Source organism: Phaethon aethereus, assembly GCF_964289735.1.
Source record: "Phaethon aethereus genome assembly, chromosome: 1".
In the NCBI taxonomy this organism is placed as follows: domain Eukaryota; kingdom Metazoa; phylum Chordata; class Aves; order Phaethontiformes; family Phaethontidae; genus Phaethon; species Phaethon aethereus.
Window position 1 is genome coordinate 221945716 of NC_138575.1, and position 18868 is coordinate 221964583.

Sequence of the window (18868 nt, forward strand, 5' to 3'; positions counted from 1 at the left end):
ATCCCAGGAGCAACTGCGCTCCAACAGGCATAGAGCCGCAAAGCAGAACCGCTGCCTGGGGAGGGCACGCGATGCCACCCGACAGTAGCCACACTTAGCAGGAGTGCACCTTGCTCTGGGCAAAGTCACTCACTCCACAAGAGCTCCAGGCGGATACAGATCCTCACTCAAACGCAACAATTTTTTACCTGGCAAAGGTCAAGGAAGGAAATTGCACACGTTTAAGAAGTGTTAAAATAAACTCACGTGACGCACATGGCCCCGCAGTGTGCTAGAGTGTTTCTCCAGTGGTCACAACAATCGCATTACTCAGCTGGCATCATGTTTGTTTTGCTGGTAACAAAATTATATACATCCTCTTCCTCCTGTGGTCCCGTGCACTTTCTCTCACACTCTTGTTCTCTCTTTTTCTTCATTTGACTGTCGCTATTCTTGTACTGTGACATTTTGCTCCTGGATTGACATTTGCGGTTGGTTTACGGAACGAGTGTGCTTAACACATTACTCAGCTTTTTTTTTGAAAAAAAGGCTCTTTTCATCTTTTGTTTTTTCCTCCTTTAAGTTTCCTGCTTTGAGCTTTCTGGATGATTTCCTGACCTGGGTTAACAAGCCTGGTAACTGTAAAATTACACTTTTCACCTTCAGGGCTTGGGGTGTGTGTGTCTTGGTACTGCAGATTGGCTTGAGGGTAAGAACGAGTTTCTCCCCTCCCGTCCTGTGTGAGGGGAGACCTCATCACTCTCTATAACTACCTGAAAGGGGGTTGTGGTGAGGTGGGTGTTTGTTTCTTCTCCCAAGTAACCAGTGATAGGACGAGAGGAAACGGCCTCAAGTTGCGCCAGGGGAGCTTTAGATTGGATATCAGGAAAAATTCCTTCACCGAAAGGGTTGTCAAGCACTGGAACAGGCTGCCCAGGGAGGTGGTGGAGTCACCATCCCTGGAGGTGTTCAAAAGATGTTTAGATGTGGTGCTTAGGGACATGGTTTAATGATGGACTTGGCAGTGTTAGGTTTACCGTTGGACTTGATGATCTTAAAGGTCTTTTCCAACCTAAATGGTTCTGTGATTCTATGATTCATGCTGCCACTCCGTCTATACTTTCACAGAATCATAGACTCTTTAAGGTTGGAAAAGACCTCTAAGATCATCAAGTCCAACCATCAACTCAACACCACCATGCCCACTAACTTTAAACTGCCATAAGCCTGCAGCGCTGTGAGATGCAGCAGTGCCACCATCCTGGCACTGAGTAGTCAAGCATTGGAATAGGCTGCCCAGGGAGGTGGTGGAGTCTCCATCACTGGGGGTGTTCAAAAAACATGTAGATGTGGCACTTCAGGACATGGTTTAGTGGGCATGGTGGTGTTGGGTTAACAGTTGAACTTGATGATCTTAGAGGTCTTTTCCAACCTTAATGATTCTGTGATTCTGTGATCTCAGAGCTGACCCTGCTTTGAGCAGGAGGTTGGACCCAAGACTTCTTGAGATCCCTTCCAACCTGAATTATGATCCTATAAACCTCTGTGATACCTGCTTTGCAGCACGGAAATGAGAGAAGCAGCAGGTCTCTAGTATGGAAGAGAAGAAAGGATAGGAACTTCATTAATGCCTGAAGATTTGTGCTTTTGAGTTTAAAAAGGCCTTGAAGATACTGAGCACTGATAAACAGCACTTAAAAAAAATTAAAGCTCTTTCCATTCAGAATCTAAAAGCATTTAATAAATAAAGGCAAACACAATTGTTTCCATATCACACCTGAGTACTCGCACCTTCTGACTCCTAACTAGTCTCCTGCCCAGTCTGTGTCCTGAGTTCCCACAGCTTTCACCTTTCCCAGCTCATTTTCCAACAGAAAGTCACAGAGTGCAGGAAAAAAGGATCATCTGTGATACAGTCATCCTAAAAGGATTCATCCCAGTGCTTCCCACAGGAGCTGACTCCCTGCTGCGCAGCGTTGTGCCTGCTGCTGGCTGCGCAAGAGGTGGTGCAAGAGTGACCTGCCAGCTCTGCGGTAAATCGGAGTGTGTTTGGGGCTCTTGTGCACCCCAGTGCTGCACGGACTCCCTTCGGCAGGGGCAGAGCAAGCGGTGGTTTGCTGTGGGGAGGGAATGTCTGTGAAAAGATTGCCCAGACCACCCCAAACGGCCAGCGAGGGAGGATGGGGAGCAAGCAGGGTGCGAGGAGGTGGCCATAATTCAGAGGAGCCGGCCCTGACCTGCAGAAGTCCTGCGGCGTGAGGCACAGACAGGAGAAATCAGCATCTCAAGCTAGTAAGGCAGAGGCAGCCGTCGCATTGCTATCTGGAAGGGTGCTGTGGCGGGTTCATGGCTTCTAAACCCTGCTTTAGCTGAGATTTGGGGAAAAAGGCAGTGCCTTCTGACCCATACCTGTCCCCCCACGATGCCAGCCCCGCTCTCCTAGCGATGCTCAAAGAGCAAGTACACGGACAGTATAAACTGCAAACCTGCGCCTGAAAGCAGCCGAATTCATCCACTCTTTTGTATTTTAAATGAATATTATTGATTTAAACACAACTAGAACAGCAACTGCTGCAAATCTATGAGTGCCAGTAAAAATGGAGTGGGTCACTGAGATGTCTTCTCAAACAAGGTTCCCTTATTGCCGCTGCAGCTCGCAGCTCCCGGATGGACACTTACGGGTTCATCTGCTCCTTGTCACAGAAAGCAAAAACACCAGGTCTGATCCCTGACAGTTGGACTAAATGATCTTTTTTCCAGTCTGGTGTTTGAAATAAGACCTTTTAAAAGAGACAACTGCTTCAATGCAGAAATAACTTACCTCGGGAGATTAATCCCTGAAAAACATTCTGAACTGGCAAGTTTTTGGCAGCAGTAAAAAAAGACAGAAGGAATAGCAATTTTTACTGTCCTGACTCACTTGTCACATTCCTTTGCATAGAGCACGAAGAGAACAGTATCAAATCAAGGGCACCTCAAAATTCATGTTGGGTAGAGATAAAAATGAAGAAGCTGAGACTTGGGTGTGAAGAACTTCACTTAACAGGGATGGCTAGCCACGAGTGCACGCTCCTGTTTTTGTAACATTAACTCCCGTCCAGTTTGTGCTCATTTTATGAATCCCCTGCCCACATCAGCCCCTGCCTGCATCACTCCCTGCCTGTACCGTGGTTGCTGGTGCGGTGTAGTCTGGCACAGCACCTGCAGTGGTCCACAGAGCTGCAGGCAGCGGGTTCAGGCCTGGGTTCTCCTCCTGGTCCTGGGCTGTGGCGCAACCATGATTGCAGTATGATTTCTCTCTGCCTGTTTTCCCACTGGTAAAAGGGATCCTGATCTCCTTGGTAAAATATTTCAAGATCTATTGATATGCACTTGCTCCACCTTTTTCCTCCTCTGTTGTGCTAACTTGAAGTTTAAGCATCAGCTCCCTCAAGGTATGAAAAGCAAAAAGTCAGCAAAACAAGATTACTTCAAAAGAGCTGAGTTTCTAAAGGACAGATTGACAAGCAGGTCTAACTCATGGATGTCGGAGATGAGTAACAACCTGTCTGAACGAATTCTGCTCTCGCTGCTCAAGTCAGAGGCTGTGTGAAAGTGCACTGGAGAGCTGTCATTCTAGGACAATTTGAGGCTTGCATCTACTTCTAATTTGTACCAAAGTTACTTGGGTCAGGTAGCCAAGACGCAAGTTATTTTGATGTGACAGATGAAGTTTGAAGTGATTTCAAATCAGCACGAGTAGGAGGTAAAACGCCCTCAGTGCACTAAACCAGCTGTCCCTTGCAGCCAGCCTTGCTCTAATCTCTACATGTCTGGACCGCAGCTCTGGAGGCACGTCATAGAATCACAGAATCACAGAAGGGTTTGGTTGGAAGGGACCTTTCAAGGCCATCTAGTCCAACTCCCTGCCATGAGCAGGGACATCCCCAACTCGAGCAGGTTGCTCAGAGCCCCATCCAGCCTGACCTGGGATGTTTCCAGGGATGGGACATCACCACCTCTCTGGGCAACCTGGGCCAGGGTTTCACCACCCTAATTGTCGAAATTTCTTCCTTAGATCTAGTCGAAATCCACCCTCTTTTAGTTTAAAACCGTTACCCCTTGTCCTGTCGCTACAGGCCCTGCTAAAAAGTCTGTCCCCATCTTTCTCCTCAGCCCCTCTCAGCCCTGGCAGCTGCAGGAAGGTCTCCCCGGAGCCTTCTCTGCTCCAGGCTGAGCCCCCACAGCTCTCCCAGCCTGTCCTCCCAGCAGAGCTGTTCCAGCCCTCGGAGCATTGCTGGGGCCTCCTCTGGCCCCGCTCCAGCAGGTCCATGTCTGTCCTGTGCCGAGGGCTCCAGAGCTGGACGCAGCACTGCAGGGGGGTCTCCTCAGAGAGGACATGTCCCCAAGCGTCTCTTCTGGGGCTGCTGTCCCCGAAGACCTGCCAACATCACTGCATGCCAGTCTGCTCCCTAACTGAGCTCTTCCAGAGGATCCTTCTTAAGAACAATGCTGTGACGAGTGTTTAACCCAACCAGGATGGTTTTGGCAAGTCTGTGAAGTTGTGCCGGGTGCCCGGAGGGGAGGGTGACCCCTGGCAGGGTGGCTGGCCAGCAGCTGGGGACAAACCGGAGACGAGAGCATCTTCACCAGGCTCGATGAAGGCCAAACAACGCATCTGAGCTTTGCGAGTGGCAACACCAGCTCCTGGTGGCATGGGAGGCTCAGAGGAGCAGAGCTGCCTGCCACGTCGGCTCCAAGAAGGGTCAAAAGATGACGACCGCCAAGAGAAGCACAGTCAACACAGAAACACCGGCTCTGACCTGTCTCCCGAGTCGCAGCAAGGAGCGTCCTTAACTACTTCCTTAACGCACCCCGCGGTGCATGCAGCCTGCGGCACAGCCTTACACGTGCGTTTCCTTGTTTTTCTTCCCCTTTGTCACAGCCTTGGGAACATGCTTTTTCAAGTCAATGAACAGATCGGGGGGCAGGAGCAGTTCTGCCTATGGGTCACATCCACTGAAATCCTGCCTGAATGAGCTGGAGATCTCAGCCCAAGTGTTCCCTCTCAATACCCTTAAGGAAAAGTTCATTATGGAATAAGATGTACTGAAAATGTTTATCCTCCCAAATAACTTCAGGACTAGTAGCTGGTGCTTTCAGGACTTGATTAATGCTGGTGGCCTGTGTAGGGAATTTGGCTGACCCTTCCAAGGTTTGCATAGGAACCTGCGGGCATGCAACTGGTGTAATAGGTATCAAGGACAAATAAACCCATAGTTTACGGCTTCCCAGCACCACCTCCTTTTGCACCAAGCTGGGAGACCTCTCCATCACCGGAGGTCTTTTAGAGACCCAGCTGGATGTCAGCAGGGGTAGGCCAGCCAGGGCCAAACCCTTGCTGGGGCGAGGGTGACGCAGGAGGTGACCTCTGAGCTCCTTCCAGCCCTACGGGAGAAGGGAGTCATGCAGCGATGATTCCAGACACACAGCCAGGCATGCTCCGATGTCTTTGGGATGGGCTTTTTCTTCTGAGCTTGTGCAGCCCGTTAGCACAGCTGGGATCTAGCCCATGCGCTGAACTCCTGCGTGTTTCAAATAATTTGTGTTGTTAGTACATGCAAACAGAGCAGCCGTTAGCCCCGTTGCTGCTGTGGCCCTTGAGTACGATTTGCTTGGGAAAAAAAAAAAAATGGATTTTGCTGAAAGGCTTGGGGCTGTGTGGGGAGAGGGTTGGTGTACCCAGAGGTGTGAGGGGCAGCCCTGGCTCTGCCTCTGACGCCGGCACAGCTCTGTCACCTCTCTGTGACATCCTGGCCTTGCCAAAGTCAACAGGAATTTTGTCCTGGACTTCACCAGAGCCAAGATGTTGCCCTTTGCATCCGTCTGTAGCTCTCTGTGAGTTGTGACAGTCCTTCTTGCCAGGCACCTGTTTCACAGCCACCACCTTTGTCCTCCCCTCCCCTTCCTGCTATTAAGCCCTGACTTGCATTAGCTCTAAAGCTCCCCGAGGGAGGCTCTTGTGCCAGAAAAATGGGCTCTTGCAATCAAAGGAATTGGTGAGGATTCAAGAGACTCGGCTAACATTTAAGGTAGCCAAAGGAAAAGGTACAACAGAACAGCAAATTTACCATATCATGAAGGGAAAAAAACCCCCACCACTTTAAAAATACTGAAACCCTGATAGAAGGATAAAACGTGACCCATCCGTGGCATCCTTCCATGCAAATTTCCTCCCTGCTTCAAAAGCAGGATATTGACAGTAAATACCCCAGCAACGCAACCACGCTCATCTCTGTCGTCTTATTTACGAGGATCCCAGACCTATTACACACAACTCTCCCCATCTTACGCATGCAGTGCCGTGGCAAGCCAAAAAGGAAGAGCATTTGGCTTTGATCTCCAGGCAAGAAGTTGATGCTTAATCATAAAAAAAAGGAAACAACTTGATACACACACAATGTTGGTGCAAAATACGAGCCTCTCCTGCCAAGGGCAGAGACCCGGAGCAGCTCTCCTGAAGTCGGTGCTTGAGGCAATGATCTCGCCCGAAGCAAGCTGGGTGCTGCGCCGTGTGCTCAAATACGAGTTGACACGATGACCTGGTGAGGTTTATGGTGGTTTTTCCCCCATTTTTTTTTCCCCAGGCTCTACTAATTTTATAAGCCATTATAGCACTTGCTCCTTTTCACTGAGAAGACGAGTAAACAAAGGGAAGTGCCTTCCCTTCCTTGCAAATACCCGCACAGAAGTTAACGTTGTTGTCAGATGACAGCTGAATTACCTGCGGCGACAAAGGGTAGATTACCAGCGAGGTGTATTTTTGATAAAAACAAGAGTTGATTAACACAGTCGATGGCTCTATAAAATCAAAACATACTTTCACACGCCTCATCTGGTCGATAAGTTGGAAGGGCTGCGGCCTGGGAACGGTTGGCGCAGGTTTTAATGGTTGACTCATTAGCGGTCTGACCAGACTTGTGTATTTTCTACATTTGTAATAAAAAGTTGAGGTGGGAACATTTTATCACTTTCAAAGCTGCAGGGTGACTAATTGCCATGCACATCAGCCCTTCAGCAGTACAATAACTTTATTTACAGCCCACGACCTTGAGGTGCCACCCAGAATCCCAATTTGACCCCATTTTGAGCAGGTCCGTGATTGCCCAGCCCACCCCGCCCCAGCCCCAGCAGGACGCCCGGTGCCCATGCCCTGCCCGTACCCCTCCTGCCGCCGCTGCGCTGCGCCCCCCTCGCCCGGTCCCCCACCCTGGCGCCCTGTGCCCCACAGCCCATGGTGGCGGGGGCCCTCTCTCCCCGCCCCATGTCCCTCCTGAAGCCCTGGGCCTGATCAGCCACCCCCAGGCCCCTGACCTCGTCCCCGTGCCTCACCCCAGGCCCCGGCCCCAATCCTCCCCCCCACGGCAGGCCCCACCCCCGCTACCCTGTCTCGGGCCGTGTCCCCCGTCCCCAGGCCCTGTCCTCCATGCCCCAGCCCCAAACCACCACCCTCTACCTCCCGTGCCCTCTCCCATGTCCTCCATCTCTGTCCCCATCCCCCGTCCCTGTCCCCCATCCTCCATGTGTCCCCTCCCCCATCCTCTGTGCCTGTCCCGTCCTCCCCCATCCCTGTCCCCATCTTATGTGCCCATCCTCTCCCCCCATCCCCCGTGCCTGTCCTCCAACCTCCACCTCTGTCCCCCGTCCCCATCCACCTGTCCCTTCTCCCCACCCCTGTCCCCATCCCCCGTGTTCGTCCCCCCTCCTCCATCATTCCACAGAATTCTGTGATTCTGTGATCTCCGTCCCCTCTGCCTCGTCCCGTCCCCGTCCCCATCACCTCCTCCCCGGGCCTCCCCGCGCCGCCCGGCCTCTCCCGGCCTCTCGCGGCCGCTCCCGGCTCGCCGCCGCCCGCCGCCGCTCGCCGCCGCCCCGCCTCCGCGGGCGCCATGCCGCGGGCCCCGGTGCGGGTGCTGCGTCTGGGGCTGCGGCCCTACGCCGAGGCGCTGCGGGCGCAGGAGCGCTGCGTGGCGGCGGCGCGGGCGGCGCGGAGCGACCCCGGCCCCGGCCCCGGCCCCGGCCCCGGCCCCGGGGAGAGCGTGGTGCTGAGCGAACCGGCGGAGCCCGTCTACGCCTGGGGCCTGCGCGGCGCCCCGGAGGCGGCGGCGGCGGCGCGGCTGCGGGCGCGGGGCGCGGGGCTGGCGGCGGCGCGGCGCGGCGGGCGGATCACCTTCCACGGGCCCGGGCAGCTCCTCGCCTTCCCCGTCCTCGACCTGCGCCGCCGCCGCCTCCCGCTGCGCGGCTACGTGGCGGCGCTGGAGGCCTTGGTCCTGCGGCTGTGCCGCCGCCTCGGCCTGCCCGCCGCCCGCGCCCTCCCGCCGCCCTTCACCGGCGTCTGGATGGGCGACAGCAAGCTCTGCGCCATCGGTGAGCGCGGGGGGGGAGCACAATCCGGGGGGGCCCCTGCAGCCAGAAACGGGGGCCCAGCGCGGTGCACCCCTGCACCCGGGCCCTTGCACCCGGGGCTGGGTGCCTGCAGCCTCGGCCCTTTCCCCTGTCCCCCTCGTCCTGCAGCCCTGCGCCCCAAACCGGGCTCTGCAGCCTGGTCTGGGGGTCCTGCAGCCTGAACCCCACTTTGCACTGCAGCCCCATGTCCGAGCCCACTTGGAACTCCAGCGGTGGGAGGTGTGGAGGGAACGGGGCATGCTGCACCCCATCTGCCCCAAATTTGGGGAGTCTGCCTGTGGGTTAGGGGTGTTCCCTGGCAGAAGTGGGGAGCATGGCATGGGGGGGGGCGGTGTCAGTGGCCTGAGCAGCGTGAGTCGCCAAATATCTCATGCCGGGGCGTCCCTGGCGTCAGGTGCTGACGGGTGGGTGCTTTGGCCCCCGCAGGGGTGCACTGCGGGAACCACATCACCTCCCACGGGCTGGCGCTGAACTGCTGCACCGACCTCACCTGGTTCGACCACATCGTCCCTTGCGGGCTGGAGGGGAAAGGAGTCACCTCGCTGAGCCGCGAGCTGGGGCGGCACATCACCGTCGACCATGTCCTCGAGCCCTTCCTTGACTCCTTCCAGGAGGTGTTCGACTGCACCCTGGTCTTTTCGGAAGACCCCGGGGACTAGGAGAGCCGCAGCGCCTCGGCTGGGTGTTTCAGCAAACCTTCGGTGTGGCCGACCGATGGTGCAGCAGCTGCCTGGGGCTGTATTGCAAGACAAGAGCTCTCGTGCCTTTGCCTATAGGCCGTGCCTGAATGGTGGCACAGAGATTCGGGCTGTTGCTTCAACATCCAAACCCCCATTGGAGCTGCTCTTCCCAGCCCTGCAGGTCTGTGTCCCTCGGCTGAGACCTCCAAGGGTACCACATCCCCATTGCTCCCTGGGGAAATGCCCAGATAGGTGCTTTTGTGTTTTTTCCTGCCTCTGTCCCCCCAAAAGTCCAAAATTCAGGTGAAGACTCACCTTTTGGATGAGAGGAAGAGGGACCGGTCGGTCGAGCATCCTTCCCTCACAGCCACATAAAAAGAGGCAGATTTTCTGTAAAGAGACTTGCTGGGAACTTTGGCTGCTGATCCTTTGCTCGTTTATTTGCCCCCAGACCTTATGAATAACGACCCTTTTCTTCTCGCCCTGTACCTGGAGAAATCCTCACATGGCCAAGATCCTGGCCCTGGTGTTGGGGTCAGCGGAAAAATTGCTGATAAGAGGCTGTGAATGGTGGTTAAAAAGGCCACTGGAGCGATGCCGACACAGTGGGACAGTGGGAGGAGGAGGGGAAGGACTCGGGGTGCTTGAGGAGAGGCGCTGCGGCCATCCCGCACCCCGTGGCACCACGCAGCGTGGGATCAAGCGTCCTGGCTGGGCGATGGGGCCCTGTTCCTGCTGGGTCCACAGTGCTGGAGGAGATGTTTGCCGAGGTCCGTGCAGGTGGTGTTAGCACCTCCGAAATCGCTGACCCGGCCGCAGTGTCCGTGTGGGCTCGCAGCAGCCATCTCAGCCAAAGGGACACGGCCGCCCTGGGGTCCCAATGGCACTGGGGTCCGTGCCCATCGATGCAGACCTACAGAAGCACATAGGAACTGATTTTAATCAACAGGTTTCTTAAGGGGTAAGAAGCCAACCTGAGACTGAGCTCCCTGGAGCTGCCTGCCGCCCCTCGGGGATGCTGATGGCTCTCCCGGTGCGTGGGCAGGAGGGGCAGCGCCGGGTCTGGGCGCTCCGAAACCTTGCCCCGTGGCATGGCCACGGCCACTTCTGAAGCAGTTCCCTGTTGCTGGCAGAGCTGAAGCCTGTGCCGGAGGCACTGATTGTGGGTGGCTGGGAGCAGCCCCACAGCCAGATGGATGCTTCTGGGTCAGGAGAAATGGAAAATGGTGAATAAAGTCCCGGCACCCTGCTCGGAGCAGGACCTGACCCCGCAGCTCCTCACTGCTGCTCCGAGCCTTCTTTCTGCCCCACGAGGTGTGGGGCTTCTCTGCTGCTGCGCGGCAGCTGGGAGCAATGGAGCTGGAAGGACCTCGGGGTGGGGGGGAGACCCCATTTGATGGAGTGGGCTCAGTCCGGGAGGGGATGGCGAGCGGGGATGAAGGCTCGGTGCCCGGTGCAAGGGCTTGGGGACGGACGGAGGAGGGACAGGAAAGCGTGACCGGCAGCGTGTGTGCTGGGAGGGAAGTGCAAGGTCTGGCTCTCCTGGCCCCGTCAGGCCTCCTGTATCCGGCCGGGGCGAGGGGGCTGCGGCAGGACCCGCGGGCTTGGGGACAGGCTGGTGGCCTGTGTTGGGGCTGGGTGGCTTTGGCAGGTGGCTCTGCCCCAGGAAGGGGAGGAGGCTGAGCGGCACTCCCAGCCCGGCCGGCATCCCTTGCTGCCGCCCCGCGATGCTCCAGTCCCGGCTCAGCCTGGCAGCAGCGCAGGCAGGGAGGGCACCCCAGGTGAGTGTGATACCCCCTTCACACCCCTCTGGCTCCCCCTTCCCCTCCCTGACCCTACACACCCCTTAACGTGGGGTCTCCCCATGCTCCATGCCGTGTGTGGGTCCCCTCCTGGGATAAACCCAGACCTTGTCCTAAATCTCCCAAATTCAGCCTCCTCCTGCTTCAAACTTGTCCCCAAGTCAGGAAGGCAGCTGGGTCTGAGCCCATCCCCATGGGCTCATGGCTGCTCAGCCCCGTTCCCCCTCCTTGCTGCTGGGATCTCATCCTGGGAGGTGCACCCTGGGTTTGGGAGGTGCACCCCGGGTTTGGGGTGACCCTTTTTGAGGGGGTTCAGCTGCCTGTGCATGGGGTAGAGCTGCTGGTGCTGCAGGCACAGGGTGCTCGGGAGCGGGGGGGGGATGGGGTGGGTACCCCAGGGGATGACAATGTGTCCTGAAGGATGGCCCACGAGGGGGACTGTGTCCCCGTGTCCCCATGTCCCTTCCCATCCGTGCCGTCTCTGAGGCCCCAGCGAGGTGCAGAGGTGCACGGGGATGCAGAGGGCACATGAGGGTCTGGGGTGGGCTGGCAGAGGGGCACCGTCTCCTGGCAGGGGGTCAGAGGGCGTCTGGGACCCATGGGGAGGGAAATCCACAGGGGGGTTGAGGGCAGTGACCCCTCGAGATGTGTCTAGGGGGTGCGTGGGGAGCTGTGTCCGCGTGCCAGGGTGGCCGTGGCTCCTGGCCCTGTGCTAGGACCAGCAAGGAGAAAAGGGGGTCCCTGTTCACGCCGGGGGACCTGGCCTGGAGCGAGTGGGGTTGCTGCATAGCAGGATCAGTCCCGGAGCTGTTATTTAGGGTGGGGGACCCCAGACAGCCCCACCCAGGATCTCTTGGGTGTTGGCTCCACACCCTGCAAGGGTGCAGGACAGGGGTGGTGCCCACTGTCCCCACACATCCCTGGGGGGAGCAGGCTTTGAGCCCAACCATCCCAGCCTGCAGGGACAGCTGTGTTCCCCCACTGTCCCCAGCCCCAGGGAGGAAAGGGGGGCAGGCAGCTGCCCCGAAGCTCCAGGGTCATCGTTGGGTCCAGCAGGACACCCCCAGCATCATCCCAGGGGCAGCCCCACCTGAGCCTCCCTGTCCTTCCCCACAGCCCGGAGGAGGACATGGAGGAGGACAACCGGACAGAGACCTGGCACCAAAGCCTCCAGGCATTGCTTAATGCCTTGAACCAGACGCTGCATGGGGTCATCCTCTGCCCAGCCGACCGCCCTGCCGCCACCGCTGCCGCACGCAATGCCAGCGCCCGCGCCAGCCGTCCCGGCCGCAACGACAACGCCTACATGTACATCCTCTTCGTCATGACGCTCTTTGCTGCCACGGTGGGGAGCCTCATCCTGGGCTACACCCGCTCACGCAAAGTGGACAAGAGCAGCGACCCGTACCACGTCTACATTAAGAACAGAGTCTCCATGATCTGAGCCCAGTCCCGACGCCTTGTCCACCTGGGAGACGGTGGGTTTGGGGTCACATCGCTGCTGCGCATCCCGCTGTTTGCGGAACGGGGCAACGCTGCCAGCCAACCCAGCCCCAAAGCTGTTGGGAAACCCCCATGGAGGTGCTCAGCCCTGGTGTGAGCAGCGTGGGGATGTCCTGGCCAGGCTACGGCTCCCATCTGGCAGGAGCTGGCAGGGTGCAATTCATGGGCAGGTCCCGGTTCCACAGACCCACCTCGGCTGAGCCCCGGGGAGACAGGGATGGCAGAGGGAGCTCCTTTCCCACTGCGGCCTGCCGAGGCTGCCAGGGGCCTTCAAGGAGGAAAATTCACCATTTCCCTGCTCGGACCAGCCAGCATTGACCTCCGTGGGCTGCCAGCAGCTTCGTGACATGGGCTAGTGTGCTTTTCTGGTGCTAAAACCCTGTAATTTTTGAGCTGGGTCAGGCCCCGCTTTTCTGGCAGGGAATTAAAGGAGGTGGCAGTTTCCAGTGGGGTCACGTTTGCTTCTTCTCTGAGCAAAGCACTCTCTCGGCGTCGGGGACAATCTGTGGGGCACCCAGGGGATGCCATCAGGGCTAAACCTGTGCCACCGAGGGGGCATCAAGGGCAACCCCTTTGTGGCATCGCAGCCCCTACAATGGGGCAATTCCCCCACGATGGAGCAAGCCCACTGCTGGCATTGCAGCTCCTGTCCCAGGACACAAGATGCTTTCTCCCCGCCACCGGCTGGGGAGCATCGCTCAAGCTGCGGGCACACGCCGCAAGCATGGCCTGAGCCAGGCCGGAGGCATCCGGCTCCGCGCGTCCCCGAAGGTCTCTCCGGGCTCTGGACAGTGATGCCGATGTTTTTCCTGCTTCCTTCCTGCTGTCGGCTGTAGCTTTGGCCTTTTGTACCACAGCTCCCAAATGTGTTTTCCACGGGGCGAGGGCGCAGCAGTGGACGGGAAGGGGATGTTCTCGGGTCCTCCTGGGCTCCTTGGCTTCAGCTCTGCTATTAAGCTGGCCGGGTTTGGGACTGGCCCGTGCAGTGGCCAGTGTCCAGGACAGTAAATGTCCCTGTCCTTCAAAACAGGCTGTAGGGCAGTGCTGGTGACCCAGTCCCTCGCACGTCTTAACCTGTTAATAATGGCATAATTAATGTCTTTAATTGCAGCTAGATTAGCTGACCCATAGGGGCCCTTCCGCCTGCATTCAAAGGTTAAACATAGCTGCAATGCCTGAGCCCAAACAGTGACGCCAAACCCTAATCCAAAAAATAATACTGGATGTGAGCACGTTTGGGGTAGGGCTGGAGAATCCTGGCGCCGGAGGCACTGGGACCGCAGCAGTTCAGTGACCAGTTCCTGATTTCCCATGCCCTTGGCTTGGGCACAGAACCCAAGACAGGAGGTTTTGGGGAGCCCTTGGGGGCTGCCCGCTTTGGGGCTGAGCCCACTGTGAGTTCTGAGCCAGGCATGTGGTGCCGGTGGGGCTTTCTGGGGGTGTGGGGGGCAAACACCACCAATGTCTCCCGGCACCTGGCCCAAGCGGGAATTAGCTTGAGAGGCTTCACCATGTTTGCCTTGTGGTTGCAGCGCTGGGAAAGGAAAATAAACCCTTTATCTGCAAATAAATGGGGTGAATCGGGCCAGGCGGGGACAGCTGAGACAGCAGCCCTCTGCCGGGTTGGTTTGTGCAAGCACACACCATGCTGGGGTTTTCTCCAGCTCCACGGTGTTTGTCCTCCTTGAATCCTGGCTCCTCCAGTGGGATGAACCATGGAGCAGCCACTTGTGCCAGGGCCAGGATGGGGGTCCCTGTGACGGGACGGGTGCTGAATAGTGAGCGTGCCACCCAAAAACCCTCCGGTGATGTGGTCTTCTTACCTCTCCTGATGGCCACTGGCCCTCCCAGGGGAGCGGGAGGCTGGCATGGATCTAGTAACCCCAGAGTCCCTCTGCTCCTACGACCGGGGTGGGACAAGTCTGTTACAGGGTGGCATATCATAAAAATTTTTTAAAATGCTGCCTTTCCCTAATCCAGAAGACCCTAAGGGGGAAAAACCCTCCTGCAAGACATAGCGCCTGCAGCGATCGTTATCCACCCGATTTCCGCCCCATCGGCAGCTCCTCCCGCCCGTCCCCGCAGCTGAATTCGGACCAGAGCCTGCAGCAGGGCTGGGGGTTGCGCGGGGTACCCCCACCCTGGGGCCTCGGACTGGACGCCACCGGGCTGGGTGACAAGGTGCCAGTGCCACCTTGTGGCAGCTGCCTCAGAGTCCCCACGCCACCGGCACCTGCTCCTTCCCGGGGGCACCCTGGGATCCCCCGGGGTTGTCCCTATGGGATACACGGCTCCAGGCTGGCTGCTGTCCCCATGGAACCCACGGCTCCAGGCTGGCTGGTGTCCCCTTGGGACCCACGGCTCTGGACTGGTTCGATGTCCCCTTCAGGACATGGTTTAGGGGACATGGTGGTTCTGGATTAATGGTTGGACTTGATGATCTTAAAGGTTCTTTCCAACCTAGTGATTCTGTGATTCTGTGATTCTGTGATGTCCCCACAGGACCCACAGCTCCAGGCTGGCTGGTGTCCTCTCGGGACCCACAGCTCTGGGCTGGTTGGGTGTCCCTGTGGGACATATGGCTTCGGACTGGCTGGTGTCCCCTTGGGACCCATGGCTCCAAATTGGCTTGATGGGCTCATCCTCAGCAGGGGGTTGTGCTGGGCTGATGAGGATGCTCAGAGGGGTATGGAAACAGGGGGCTACAGGGGACGACGGCTTTGGGAGTCTCCCAAAATAGGTTTGATTTAGCTGACGGAGGGAGGATTTTGAGACTAATTAGGTGTTCATCCCAGAGCTCAGGGATTCCTCATCAAAGCTGATGGGGCTCTGGCCTCGCTCCCTGTGCTGCAGCCCCAGGAGCAGACGATTTCTGGGTAACGCTCATGAAGTTTGTTTTAACAGCAAGGAGACGTACTCGGGCACACAGAGAGGAGAGCTGGGGAAGCGTTGGCCTTAGCTGAATCACTAAATCCAACCATGCAAATCATAGCTGGCTCCATTCAGGTTTTAAGCAATGCAGCTAGAAAAAAACAAATAGGGCTCATGGGAAGCCGGTTTATTTAAGGTTCTTCTCCTCCGCATGCAGCAATGAATCACAGGTGAGACAATGTCTGCAGCAGTTTGCCTGGTCCTTGGGAAAGGATATTGAATATCATGTGTATGGGAAGTTCAGGCTGACCTTGGCTTAGCAAGTCAATGGTAGGATTGTCAGAGCAATGGGAATTGTGGAGGCCTGTTCCTGGGACTGCTTTGATGCCAGGGATTTCGATAAGAAATGTGCAAGGTGAAACGGTAGCAGTGCAGGGACTGATAGCAATGGTATTGCCGAGCAATGCCAGCGGGTATCAGTGAATGTTTAGCTAACAGCATGAGGTGGCTCCGACAGTTTGTGGTATACTGGTTTTGGCAGGTGAACATGCAGCACAGAGGGACTGAGGTATGGGAAGGTGTGTTTAAGGGGAGCTGCTTCTCCAAGACAGCGGTCAGTTCTTGGTGGGAATCTGGTGCTGCCGTCGGGGCGGAGGAGTGGACGGCTGGCCTGGGAAGGGCACGCTGCTCTCTTGTCAGACGTGCTGAGTCAGCCTCACATGCACAGATGCTTATTCGCAAGGTTGGCAGCCCATGGTAGTCTGGGGCTGTGACAGGGAAAGTTAATCATGGGAAACATTAAAAAAAAAACACAACAGGGAGGGAAAGAGAAAGCACTCCCAGTTCATGGCAGGGCAGAGAAGTGCTGGATAAGCATCCCTGCACTGCAGCGGATGGATGCTGGACAGGCATCTTCCACACTGCAGCGGGGGCTTCCCCTGTACTTGCCCCAGGATAACTTCCCCCGGCTCCTCTCACCCTCCCTGTCAGCTGTTCTTGCTGGTTACGCTCATTGTACTGGCTGGAACATGCTGTGATCTGAGGCAGACGCTGCAGCACGATTTGGCTGATAGGTTTGGTGCAGAGATACCACTGGGTGATGTTTATTTGCTAATTAAATGACTGTTAGCTACTAAGGAGTCCTAATGAGCTCTATTTGTCTCATGCATAGAGCTGCAACTAGATGCTACAATGCGAGGGGTCACAGCATCCTACGGAAACATGAGCGGTTTCAAGCAGTGACATTACTTATTCATTATTGCCCATCTTCCTCCGGAGGGAGAGCAGAGGTGATGTCCTCCTGCGAGGTAACTCAGCCAACCTTGCACAGAGATGGGGTTGGCCATTGCCTGTGCTGCCTTAAAAGGATTTTCTGGGAGGTGACGAGGTCATTATTACAGGAACGGGGCTGCTCCTGGACACACAAGCTCTTCCTTCAGGTCAGAAACCCTCACTGTCCAAAACACATCCATTTCTTCTAAATATATCGATTCCTCTCACCATAGACACAGCCTGTTCCTATAACCTGCCTTGCTGACAGCCCTGCGGCAGCACGGCTAGAGCAATACCCTTGTTCAGAGGGACGAGGGAAACAAAAGGGACTTAAACCAAAGAACCTGACCTGTTCGGTAGCTCTGCAGGAATTGCTATGCAGGGTCAGCCACTTGAAGTCCTTCGTGGCACTTTTGCTCTGTTTTCTATTGTCCTGTCTGTCTGTCTGAGTCGCCTCTCTCACACTGGTATCAGATGCTTTAGATAAAAATGTGGGAAATCAAATTAATTATGTGCAGGAATGAAAAACATTTATTCTGCCCCTCTCCATTTTCTGCCTGTCTGAGCTAGCCCCCTCCAGCCCCTCTGCGAGGTCAGGTTTGTGTGCTGCTGGCAGCGTGGGATGTATCTCTGTGGAGGCAGAGGGAGCACCGGTTCCTGACGGCTCTTCTGCAGGGGATGCTCAGCACAAAACCCACCTCTGACATGTCCCTCTTCCCTAAAGCAGCTCTGATGTTTGCTGCTGCAATGTTTTTCACTTGCAGCTGTTCACCGAGCGGTGCTGGGTGCAGCTCCCGCTCTTCCCTAACCCAGATAAGTCATTTTACAAGCTTTATTTTAAAGCACACGATGGAAAAATGCAGCATTCAGGAGACCTTGGCTTTCTGAGCCTCTGTGCAAAGCACCATCTCCCTTCCCTGGTGTCTGGTACTGCGATGGCCTGCATGTGTGATGGCACGGCTGCCTGTGTGCGCTCCCAAATTAACACCAAGAGCTGTCAACTTAATTAGCAGTGGAGCCTTCAACAGGCAGAGCCTGGATTTGGGGGCTATGTTGGACCTTTTCTATGTGGCATCTTGCACTCACAGGTAAGACCCAGCCCCCTTTGCACCGCAGCTGTTCCATCAACACAGGTCTGTCTGGATCCCCTTTTTCTGCTCCTTTTTTCCCCTTTTCCTCTCCTGTTCTCATCCAGGTGAGGGGAAAGGGAGACCTGGGGTCAGTCCAGCTGAAGGATGATATGCATATGCTGGTGATAAGCTATAGCAATGTTATCAAAAGTCTGGTCACAAAATTAACCGCTGGGACTCTGCAATCATGGGGTTCAGTTCAGTTTGAGTACCCTACGAGTACCTACAAAACCTGCACCATATGGTAAGAAAAAGCAGCATTTCTTAATAAAGATCAAGACATCTATTTTTACTGACAATAAGGAAATCCCAGACACCTGGGACCTCGTGTGTTCCCCTTGCAGAAAGTTTTCGGTACAAATTTTCTCAGTTCCACGCAACTTACCATGTGCTTCACAATTAATTGAGGGAATAAATTGGTGTGAAAAGCCTGATCCATATTCCTTTCTTGTTCTCTCACCAGAGGCAATCGGCCCATCACATCTCTTTTCTGCAGATGGATGCGGCTGGTGGACAAATGCGCAGCAGAGCACACACGTGGGCTATTAATACCTAGAGGGAAGGATTAAAAATAACTAGGTCTGTGTTTGGCTTCTGGTTTGTAAAGGACAGACATTGATATACGAGGGGACTGGTGACCAAAACCAGGCCCAAGTGAGCAGGAGGTGCCGAAATTTCCCCCAGTGAAATAGCAGCCCTGGAAGGAGCCCGTGCCCTGAGCGACGGGCGGATGTGGAGAGCTGGGTCAGTGCCTCCTTCCGAGCGGTGCTGGGGATTGAGGTGCTCGCTGCGGCTTTCCCGCACCCACGCCTGGCACACTATCCCACTGCACTACTTCAGCCTCAGTAAATACCATCGCCCCTATGTGCAGTAGTTGATTAAGCCCTCGATTAAGTGCTTAGTCACCAGAGCCTATAAAATGGTTTTTATCAGCTAGAATAAAGATTAGGGTGGGAAGAAGTGATGAGCCTGAGTTCCTCTCCGCTTGCTGGCTAGAGGCTGCTGCCTTGGACATGTGCCCGTGGGCAGAATCGGACTTGTGTTGTGGTTTTGGCTCCAAGCTGCCCATTATGAAAGACCTCGCTGACTGTGTTCAGCGAGGAGAGCTGCTCCCTGCCCTCCCTTTGGGCCGAGCGTGGAGGTTTTTCCAGTGGCTCTGAGCTGCACATTACATACTGCTTTTAAA

General features: G+C 56.0%; 2 protein-coding genes across 2 annotated transcripts; both read left to right on the forward strand.

The window, feature by feature from the left end:
• Nucleotides 1-7907: 7907 nt before the first annotated feature.
• Nucleotides 7908-9083, forward strand: LIPT2 (lipoyl(octanoyl) transferase 2; the record flags this gene model as incomplete). The annotated part of the gene is made up of 2 exons (XM_082002977.1): nucleotides 7908-8385; nucleotides 8851-9083. 2 exons carry the CDS (start codon nucleotides 7908-7910, stop codon nucleotides 9081-9083), a joined length of 711 nt encoding a protein of 236 aa, XP_081859103.1.
• A 2860-nt stretch (nucleotides 9084-11943) lies between these two features.
• Nucleotides 11944-12350, forward strand: KCNE3 (potassium voltage-gated channel subfamily E regulatory subunit 3; the record flags this gene model as incomplete). The annotated part of the gene is made up of 1 exon (XM_082005948.1): nucleotides 11944-12350. Exon 1 carries the CDS (start codon nucleotides 12036-12038, stop codon nucleotides 12348-12350), a length of 315 nt encoding a protein of 104 aa, XP_081862074.1. The 5' UTR covers nucleotides 11944-12035.
• Between the last annotated feature and the right edge of the window lie 6518 nt (nucleotides 12351-18868).